The sequence below is a fragment of the Notothenia coriiceps genome, unplaced genomic scaffold (assembly GCF_000735185.1).
Source record: "Notothenia coriiceps isolate Sejong01 unplaced genomic scaffold, NC01 NC01_scaffold00023439, whole genome shotgun sequence".
Taxonomy (NCBI): Eukaryota; Metazoa; Chordata; class Actinopteri; order Perciformes; family Nototheniidae; genus Notothenia; species Notothenia coriiceps.
Window position 1 is genome coordinate 25,826 of NW_011356140.1, and position 11,501 is coordinate 37,326.

The 11,501-nt window shown below is 41.4% G+C and overlaps 1 protein-coding gene across 1 annotated transcript; it reads right to left on the reverse strand.

The window, feature by feature from the left end:
- Nucleotides 1-1,419: 1,419 nt before the first annotated feature.
- LOC104954506 (Down syndrome cell adhesion molecule-like protein 1) lies at nucleotides 1,420-10,722 on the reverse strand (the record flags this gene model as incomplete). Its single annotated transcript, XM_010781620.1, has 14 exons — nucleotides 1,420-2,824; nucleotides 3,314-3,622; nucleotides 3,797-3,991; nucleotides 4,183-4,335; nucleotides 4,478-4,596; nucleotides 4,730-4,760; nucleotides 4,929-5,084; nucleotides 5,226-5,384; nucleotides 5,571-5,699; nucleotides 6,068-6,256; nucleotides 8,102-8,200; nucleotides 8,394-8,557; nucleotides 8,822-8,939; nucleotides 10,524-10,722. Coding segments are annotated over 14 exons (2,556 nt in total), but the record flags the coding sequence as incomplete, so codon positions are not given.
- Nucleotides 10,723-11,501: the final 779 nt, after the last annotated feature.

Sequence of the window (11,501 nt, forward strand, 5' to 3'; positions counted from 1 at the left end):
TTACAATATCACAAGGGGGGTCATTGGATCATTCCTCAAACCTCAGTTTCACCATTTCACTTTCTTTCACACCACTTCCTTTCTCTCCAAGATCTCCCATCCATGGTTGTGCTACCCGTTTAAGCCTCCCTCTTCTTCTTCTTTCTCTTCCTTCTCGCAGTTTTTCACTGAGCGATTGTCTTGTGATCTTTTATATATATATTCAATTAGAACGTTTTTTATATTTCTCTGCTTTTTTAATATTCATATATTTGCTATATATTTGAATAGAAATATATATGTACATACTTTTGAAAACAAACATATATCATATCTTTTTTTCTATTGCGAGAGCCCTGATGTTACGTTTTGCTATTGCAAAACATTTGGAGCAACTCTTTTTGGAACGATCTTTGTTATGGGATTACGCTTTGGGAGAAGAAATGGGAAAAACAAGTTAACCAAAAGTTAGCAGATACAGTACCATGCATAAAGCTCAAATCAATTCAGTGAGGTGGAGGGACTTGAAAACACATCTCTTAGTTTTAAAGACCGCTTATTTCTCTTCTATGTAACCCCCTCTTCCCTTTTCTGCAAATTCTTTTAACACTTGATCTCTCTGTCTATAATCTTAAAGTCATTGTCCGTTCATCAATTCAAGATAATTTCATACAAATAGTATTTTCTTTTATACATCTCAATAAATTTGCTGTACGTTTGAAACTTTTGCTTCCATTCAAGTTGTCATTGAACGTCAAGTAGCATTTCTGCCTGTCTGTGCATATGAGACCTCTCAGTCCAGCTGTCTTTTAACTAGCCCGTATGCTAGCAGTAGGTCACAGTGACACTGTATGGATATGATGAGAGACTGGGTGGGCGAAGGTGGGAGATATGAAAGGGGAAAAGTGGATACAGGTACAAATGTGTTAAACAAAGACTAATGACATTGTGGAACGATGATGGATCATAATTGGGTTTTCATCCTTCTTTGTTCTGAGGAAGAGAATAAAGTAAGGATGCTGTTTCTTCTGTAAATGCTCTTTTGTGAACCCACTTCATTTTCAGTATTATTTCCTAATCAATGCTGTCAATCACACTTAAAAAAAAACTATTTTCATAATGCTGGACCGAATTAGGATCATATAGTTACATCGTCAGCATTATCATTGTTACTGTCCCCAATTCCCCAAAATCAACAGTGGGGGGGAGGGTCAGTTTACACAGACATCTGCCCGAGAGGTCAGCATACAGATTGATTTTTTAAAAGATCCACTGTTGGTGTGTGCCTGCCACATGTATACATATATATATTTAATATACACTCACTCACTCACTCACTCACACACACACACACACACACACAATTACACACACACACACACACACACACACACACACACACACACACACACACACACACACACACACACACACACACACACACACACACACACACACACACACACACACAGGCTTGTGAAGGTTTCTGTTACTTGGATCCATTCTAACTTTTCTTAGTGCATATGAGATTATATTTCCATTATCAGAAAATAAACTGAAAACTGTTGAAAAAGAGGGTTTGGATTCACTTGATGATGCTTGACATTTTTTGTATGTCCTCTGTTTTGAGTCTGTTTAAAAAAGCATCAATTAAGACCACTATGCTGTGTCATCCATTGCGTGGAGTAGAAGATTCTCCAAATCTCAATACTGGTATTGAGATGTCAGTCCTTCCACTAAGAGCCAGTGTAACACCAAGGTGGTTTATGCATACATTGAAAGCATCCTGCCATGGCACAATGTTGTGATATGAGCTCTTCTTCCATCAGAAACCAGAAAAGTAACATATTTAATAACCTAAAAACATCAACAAAAAAAACTTGGTTCATTCTATGACTGTCTTGATCCAGAAGACAAGACAGTCCACGTGGAAAGCATTTTGTGCATAAGTACTTTGTCCTTGCCAGAAAATGAAAAAATGAAGTGAACAGATTAATCATTTACGGTTTGGCAAGTGATTGCCAGGGTGATGAAATTAGGGATAGAGAAAGATGACACAATAATAATAAAAAGCAATCAGGCAGAAAGAAAGGCAAACCCCTGTGCTGTGGAGACCCAGCTCTGACCCCTTCATACAGTCGTGTCAATGGGACCCCCAGCAGCTCCCTGCAGCCCGACACAGCGCAGGCACTGACGGGTCGGCTGGGCATGTGTATGTTTCTCTTCTCACTTCATAGAGGCTCCAGGCAAGCGCTGGCTTGACCAGCATTTTATTTAGAGTTACAGTGACAGGCCAAGGTGTTGGCAGGCTACACCAGTGTGTACGACTTGGAGTAGGCCCCCGCCCCTCCATCTCTCTGCTTCTGCAGTCTGCCTAAGCCTGAGGAGCTGCTCTCCAGGAGAGAGTCTCTGGATCCTCCCATCTTGGAGGAGGCCCCTCCAGGAGTCCCTCCTGTGGCCCCTGAGGAGGAGAATGCAGCGGCTGCAGCAGTGGCAGCAGCAGCGGCCGCTGCACTCTGGGCCATGGAGGCAGAGGAGCCTGGCATGGTGAGAGTCCTCTGGGGGAGGGTGGAGCTGCTAGAGCTAGCAGACGCACCCCCACCACAGGCTCCTGTTGCCCCTCCGGAGGAAGAGAGGTTGGACAGGCCAGAGTGGCCCATGGTTAGGGCCTGCTGCTTTACCGAGTCCATAGTCACATGACGGCCCTGGGTGTGGTATGCCCGCTGGGCCAGGCCACGAATGGAGGCTTCACGTGGGGGGACCACTGGACAGGGGTCATGATGCTCGGACTGCTTTCGGAAGAAGGGATCTGACTTCATGTAGAGGGGAAGGTTGCAGTAGTCACCTAAAGGGGAAAAATGACATTTAATGTATTAAAAGTTTAAAACCTGCAAAACCCAATGCCTATAAATAATTATCAGTGCTGCATCAGACAGAACTTTACCATCCCTCTAAACTTTGTTGTATGTGTGTATTTCTATATTATTGTTTGATGTTTTTTTATATTTACAATTCTGTTATAATGCTTTTTTGTTATATCCTTAAGTCAGCTATCTAGCCGTGTTTAGCTATATGATGGCTATTTCTGCTGTTTGACAATTAATGAAAGTCATAATACATAATCCTTCAAATAATAGCTATAAACTCTATTTATTCTCTGGATCTTAAATTGCATCGTCCCTATCAAAAACAAATATACAATTGAAATATTAGTATACTTCTGATATATTAATACGTTGATTTGTTTTGACCTATTAATGATTAAATCCAAGTTAAAAGTGCCATGTGAAAATAATTACTTATAAAAAAGTTAATGCTTGCAGCAACCACTCACTCTTGGCGCGGTGTGGAATGGGCACAGCTACATTCTTGCCACGATCGTAGTCCTGGGGTTTGGGCGGTGAGGCAGTGAAGCGACAGATACCAGGCTCTGAGGGAGTGCTCATCGACGTCATGCTGTCTGCATTGTCGTTGGTACCTGTAGTCATCTGGTCAGAGGAGCTGTCAGAGATAAAGCATTCAGTAATCTCAAACTTGGCATGCTGCAGGTGTTCCTCCAGCTTGGCATGCTCGTATGCTCTCGCCAACTCCTCGTAGGTTGAAGAGGCGCTCTCTGTCGACACCATGCTGTTGCGACCCTTATCTAAGAAAGATAATGGAAAGGATAGAAAGTTAAGCACATTTTGTCCAGTTCAAAAATAATGCTTTCTGAGATGTAACCCACTGCAAAACCACATTGTCCTCCACATTTGAAAAATAGCCTTACTTAATATGTGCATGTTAATGGCTGTAAGTGTAATTCATCCCATGTGCCAACCTGTGTCCTGTGAGAGGCTGGCGCTGTAGCTGTCACTCTCTGTGACAGTGATGCCATGCTGGGAGCCAACTGTGCGCCAGTCTGAGGTGAGAGTGCGGGCTGGCGTGGAGGACTGGCACTTGGTCAGAGTCCACTGACTGGAGTAGCGGTTCCTGATGCTGTGGGCTGACTTTACGCTCTTCCTTGAAACTGGGTCTGGTAAAGAAAATGGATGAAGAAATAAGAAGGATGAGCATATGTGCAGAGGCTGTTTAAGGCGAGTGAATGAAAAAGCATTTGCAAAACTAATTGCTTTTATTCACATGCTACACTAGCACTGTTTTGGTTTAGTTCAAGTTTGTGCTGATAAAATGAAACATGAGGAGAGAGAGAGAGAGAGCACTTACTGGTTCCTGGTCTGATGTCTGACATGTCAATCAAAGGACCGGTGTTCTGGATGAGGGCGGGGTGATGGACGGACACACCTGTGCAGAAGCTTTGAGGGTTTCCAGTTTGGTTGAACTCTGTGTCTGTCACAGGGATAGTGGCTTTGTCTTCACCTGTAAGAGACATCATTAATATTTTCAAAATGCAGTTATTGCGAGTCAAATAAAGTACAGTACACATACATTATTAGACATAACACTAATGCAAAGACGCCTGAAAACACAACAACTCTCTTTTTCTTTCCCTTCCTCTCACCAATTTGCTTGATGCCTTCCTTGTCCTCAATGAGCAGCTGCACTCGGGGGATGTCGATGTGTAAGCGTGGGCCCTGAGGAGGTCCCTTCACTGGGGTGTCAAAGCTGCGGTTGTTTTTACTAATACACAGATACAAGACGAGCAAACAAAAAAAACATTTACAAAAATACAGGTATGTAAAATACATTTTGAGATGCACTAAGTAGTATCTCTGACAGGTTATGTAGCAGGATTCTGAAATGTCAGTCTTACCTGATCAGCATCTCTGCCAGGCTTTTGGCATCTAGAAAGACAAGAGACACAAAGGATTTATTTCTGACACACAAATCAATCTTCTAAAAATAAATGCAACTTTCGATTCAAGATTCTCTCTTAAATTTGCTTCGGGCATATCTGTTGGTTACACAATGCTTTGTTTATCTTGTTGATTCCTTCCTACCACTTCTCTCACCTCTTAGTCTCTTCAGCCTCTTTTCTTTGCGTTTCCTGCGAATGATGAAGAGCAGCAAAACACCCAGAGTGACCAAGATCACAGGACAACCAATAGAAAACAGCTTCTTGACATCATCGTTCTTTTCCAGAGGGGATTTGATTGGTGGAATTGTACCTACAAAAAGGAAAAGCAGAGATTACTAACTGCCATTTCCAACAATATTTTAAGATAACCGTTGTTGTGATTTTTTAAATTAGTTTCGCAGACAAAACCATTCATTCATATTGAATGCCAAACAAATAGTGTTCTACTTACTGCCATCATAGTCCAGGGTTGCAAACTGGGAGCTCTGGTTGCCACAGCCAGCACTGTTGCAGGCTTTCATCTTCAACTCATACCAGGTCGCCTCACGAAGCTCTGCCAGGAACACATCTGCTGTGGCATTGGTGCGCACATTCTGCCATGCCCATGTACCTGCATCAAGTACACATAGCAATGTTGAGTCTGTTCTAATTATTTACTTTATTACATTTATTTATATGATGGAAAGTGACCTGAGAACTAGCAACACCATTTTTGGTTCACATGCAAACTTTTCCTATTTGATTTGTTACACAGTATGTTAAAATACTTTTACAAAATTGACAAACAGAGACTTACCTTTTGGTCTAAACTCTAGTATGACAGCGTTGATGGGACAGCCTCCACTGACCCAGCCCTGCAGGTTGAGGCGGGCGTGGCTGGAGTTAAGGTGGGTGAAGACCGGCTGATCCTTGTTGAACTGGGGTTCTTTAAAAGGAGGACAATCAGTTATTTGTATTTTTCTCTTCAGAATCACACTGTGCCACATTAAAGGTAATTTGTGAACTTAGGACAACATCAGCAGGAATATATTTAAATAAGTGTAATTAAAATGGAGCAAATACAAAGTCCCAGAACAATGCAAAGAATGTCAAAATGATCTTATTATGTTTGAATGAATGGTAGATATTTTAAGCTTCATTGTTGACTCCACCACTGAGACCACTCACAAAATATGCCTTTCGTACTGTGTTATATTGTTCGAAGATTATTCCACCATATCCTGGTAATATCAGCTTTGAATTGTGATTTGTAACCACATTCCTTTCCTTCATTCTATAGGACATGTCTCTTACCTCGCCCATGGGTCTTTGCTTCGATGATCTCACTGATGCGTCCGGCTCCCACACTGTTCTTTGCAGCCAGCTTCACTTTATACCAGGTGCCACAGCGCAGGTTGTCCAGTTTGAAGGAGCGTTCACTAGAACTGATGAAAACATCTTTCCATTCCTCTGTGTTGTCTACAGAGTACTGCAACACGAAACCTGCACACACACAAAATAGAAAATGCACACGATCATTATCGTAGATAGTAGAATATGTCATGATGTAGATTCACATATGATTGTCATAGAAACAAAACTATAGTATAATATGTCTTAAGAATAGTCAGGGTATCTTGCATCATAAAAAGGTCATAATAATGTCAGAAAATGTTTTATAGTATATGTAATAAGGAGTGTTATATTATTTCGAATACATGCCTTAGAAATGGCGTAACATGTTAATTGAATAGTATGTACACGACTAATTGTTGTCAAAAATATAATTTTAAACTAATTTTAAAATATATGATAAAAGTGGAAGACAATGTGATTCTATTTAAGTCAAACAGTCAAGATAAAGAACTTCGTTTGCACCAACCCTACTAAACATTTCACATGTGTACCCTGACTGTCCACCAGATGGCAGGTCAGACCTTCCCTCGCCAGACGGGCCCTGATTGGAGGACAGTGTAGCTGCTCGCTCTCTACTCCGCCATTAGTTACCTACAAACCCCAACACTGGGATGGCGCTGACTGAGCATCTATGCAAATGAGGGTATGCAATGTGGTGACTGTTTTTATAATCAGCTGCCTTGAAAGCCAACTCCCTGCTGCTCGGAGACACTTTACATCCAATCCTCCATCTCTTTCCTTCTGTCTGTATATAATTATGTATATGTCTCCCTCTCTGTGTTTCTTTGTACTCTCTGTACCATTTATTTCTCCATCTCTCTCGAACAGATGGTGTGATAGAGTCCAAAACATTAGAGGGGTTAACACATGCAGATCCTGCAGTGTTTGTTTTTAAGTTTTAGAGTCACCCTCTGTCTGTCACGGAACAGAAGAGAACACAGAAGAACATAGAAGGAACAGTAAGGAACAGCATTATAACATACTATATATCACTACTCACTGCAGGATCACTAGCCTATTGGTTAATTTGATTATTACACAAGCGGCAAATAGGCCTCTTTTTTCATGAAAGCTAACATGTTTCGCCACTGCAGTAGTAATGTTAAAAGACATCCTTGACTGCTGACACTGTGTAGAAATTCACACACAGACACACATTGTGGTATACACACAAGATAAAGGCTTCCCTGATGTACGAGACACTGGATGATGGATGCAAATATTGCTTGGTGGAACATCATGATTTTAATACAAAGTTGCACACTATACAAATGACTTTGTATTCCCTACTTGCAGAGCAGCATTTAAACCCACATGAATAACATACAATTGTATTTAGCAACAGCTTTTGGCAGAATTAAAGTATAGTTACCGACTGACCAAAGGGTTCAAAGAGCTGTTAAAAAAATTCTTTAGTAATAAAATGTGGGACAATAAGTCTCTCTGGGTGCTGTGATGTCTTGAGCCATTACCTTTATAGTTTAATATAGGCATAAAGAGCAACAACAAGTCAGAATGACAACCCTGAAACAGCCTCTTATTGACAAAAGGCATGAACAAAGAAAAGGGATTAAAACCACATAGGCATGGATGCCCACTCAGGCACACACATCATGCCTATCTTCACACCAGAATCACCAACAATCGGATAATCAAAGAGACACAGAGTTAACAGGGAAACGTAAAACCAGAGGGCCAATCAATAACTAATAGATAATGTGCACATTAACAATGTGCCGGATCAAGGAGAAAGAGAATACAGACAGAGGGTAAAGTCAGAGGTCAGTGGGAAATCTTTTTTCTTTCAAAATACAACTTGACGACCTCAAGCTAACTGTATATACCTTTAAACACATTGGCAAATATGTGACAAGAAGAAAGAGATGTGAGTTGGCACAAAAAGAGACAGCTTTGTTCGGCAGGGTCATGTACCTCTAATGGAGCTCCCTCCGTTGTCTCCTGGTATCCAAGCCAGAGTGATGGAGGAGATGGAAGTGGTGGAGACGGTTAGACGAGGCTGGTCAGGAGGAACTGAGGAAGGGACGCAAAGAGTTAACAGCTCAATAACACGTGTAATAAAATATGAGGGAGATTATTTTTAACGGGGTTAAAAATATGTCACTATTTCTCATTTTCAGCAAGTATTTTAAGTGAGATGCAACAATAATCGAGCGGCTTGAATGAAAGGCCTGAAGGTTATTGCCATTATTGTCAATTATCCTACCTTGTACCACAAGGTTGACAATGATAGTGTCGAAGCCCAGCGTGTTGGTGGCCGTGCAGGTGTAGTACCCAGAATCCTCAGCTTTGACCGCACGCAGCACCAGTGTCCCATTGGTCAAGATGAGCCGTTGTCCATCTAGAGACACTGGGATGGCTGTGTCCTCACTAACAGAGAAATTAATCATTTTAATAGGTTAACATGCTATTTACCTTGTTGTTTAGTCTTGATTAACAAACAAAAGCATGGGGTCAACAAGATAGTTGTACTAACTTGTGACATAATTCCATCGCTATATATAAACAACTGCAAACAGTAACTGACTTTTCCCTAAATCAATTGAGATACTTCAATACGTGTTCACTTTTAACAGCTATCACACTAACACCATAAACTCAGATTTACACAATAAATCTGGGAAGGTTTCTCACCTGTCTTTGGTCCATTTGATGGTAGGTGTAGGTTCTCCTACTGAGCTACAGGGCAGTCGCACCTCCTTCATCCAGGGGGTCGTCACTGTGCCCCCAAATGAAAGGATCTTAGCCGGGGCTGGTGAAAAATGAAGAGAGGAATGTAAAGAATTAAAGTGTATGGAGACTGTTAGAGCTATTGGTATTAACAATTACACAAGAACAGTTGTTTTGTGTTCTAATTAATATGTACCAATCGGTTAATCTTGGCATTGTCAGATAAATCATTTTCAAACCCCATAAACAAATGCTTTAGGTTTCAGTATGTGTCGAATCAATAGAGAAATGTGATGGTTGAAATGCAATTGATTTGTTTTCCATTTGGGATTCTTTCAATAAACATGATTTACCAGTAGAGAGTGTGCAATGTATTTACCGTGATTCACACCCGGGGGTAAAGAAATCTATGTTTAATGTGACATTGTCCGGCTCAGAAAAGCATATGAATAAAAATACAAGACAGGACGAAGAATGAGCAGAGAGGATATTAAAAAAAATATCCATCCATTCAGGCACATAACCCTCTTATTCTCTGTCACTCCACCCACCCGCTCTCTCTGTCTCTCTTTCTTTCTCAAGCTTGGCGTCTTAATGCAAGTGCTCTAGTGCACTTATGTTAAGGTTGAATGAAGTATTGAGTGGGCAAGCCTGGAGGACACTGCCTTTTACAGCTGCCAATCAGCTGACGCACCCACCCGTACGAGCGCACACTCGCAAACCTTTGCACCCAGCAGTCAAAGGACCGAATAGATACAGGAAAGGATAACATGGTGGGAAGTGCACTCTATTCATTCTTACTCCCTCTTTCCTTTAATCCAAAGCCTATTGATTTAACTGCCCTCTTCATTTTCTTAAACACTCTGCCTCTCTATCGTCTTGTGCATTAGTTAGCTCTCCTCCCGTCATGTCATATTCTCTCCTCTTCTTTTCCTCCACTTGCTGTCCTCCCTTTTGCTCTCCCTCTTATTATTTCCCTGATTCAGGACAGTTTATCTGGTGCCCTCTGAACTCGGAAATCAATAGCAGAGGCTCAAAAACACATAAACAGGAGGGGAGGTTGAAAAATATGCAGTTATATAGTAATAGCAAGAGACAGAATAAGAGGGAGACTTTTTATACGAGTCATGAGTAAAAGATCCTTTAAAAATATATATATTTGTAGTTCTTGGCATTGTCTGTTATGTCACCCACACAACCACCACTGATATGTAGGTTAAAAAGCCTTTCAGCTGTCCTGGATAAATCTGACAGAATGTGGTTGTAAAGTGAATGTTTTCTGATACATTACATAACCAAGTTTCAACTGTGTTTTAATGACACATCTTCAGTGTGAAGGAATGTTTATACACACATTTAAATAGAGTATATCAGAAGAGTATTACAGTGTTTTAACTGATGTGACACATTATATCATCTTTATTTCCCCACACATTCCTCCTCATTGTCAAAACTGCTCCGTACATTGCCAACATTGCAATCTTACCTGTGACAATTTGGTCAAAGATGATGTTGTTATGCTGGAGGTACCCCCATACTTTATTGGGATTCATTTGTGAACCCCCCTTGTTGAAAGAATGATTAAATGTAACTTAGGTAGCAAAAATTGCTTCCAAGCACTCGGATGTTTGTCTCTCGTTTCTGCCTTTAATTTCCAGGAACTCACCTTTGGACGCCGGCTCCACAGTGACCTTTTCGCTGAAGTTCCCTCGACCTGCGGTGGTGACGGCTGCCGCCCAGATCAGGTACTGCTGCCGGTGGTTGAGGTGTGTGATCCGGTAGAACAGCAGCTCTGGATTCGCTTCATACTCACTGGGCAGCTGAATGAAGCAATACGGGAAAGAAACAAAATAATCTTGAAGGAACTGCAGGAGCAGCGTGTTTTATACAGAGATGAGCGCCATCCAAATATCTTAATTGTAATAATAAGTTCTCCATTAAAAAGATTTTATGACAAAACAATCTGCATCATATCATATGTGCTAGAGAGCATGAAGTAGAATCTGGGGGATGCCAAAGACAAGATCATGTTGTCACTTTACTGGAAAGGCTCTCTTTATGTGACGGACTGAGTGAACATCGTTTTAATGTGACCTAAGCCCTATGTGCTCTCCTCGAGTCGATACTACAGGAAAAGAGAGGAGGGTGGGGATGAACATACAAAGGGTCCCAGGCATGTTATATTATAATACTGTAAGGGAAAAAAACAACAACTGTGGGAAAAGGATGGCGCTGGAGGGAGGATAGGAGGCTGGATGGGAGAGAGGCAAGATGGTTGGATTGGGGCGAGTGAAGCCCACTCCCTCTCCTCCTCTGTTCTCCTTGGGGAGGGCAAACAGAGATATGAGAACAGAGGAAGACAATGGGGGACAGACAAATGAGCCAGTCAGAGATATCACGAACAGTCATACGCTAATGAGGCCTATCTACTGCAGGCATCAGTAATGACAGAGAGGAGAGGGAAAAAATGGAAAGGAAAGAAAAGGAAGGGAAATTAGAGGAAAGGACCAGGAAGGAAGGAAAGGAACAGGAACTAAATGAAAGGGAAGAAGATGTGAAATGGACACACAAGCAAGCACACAAACAAACAAATATACTGACACACACATACAGTGGCATACATGACCTCGAGGTGGATGTGTAA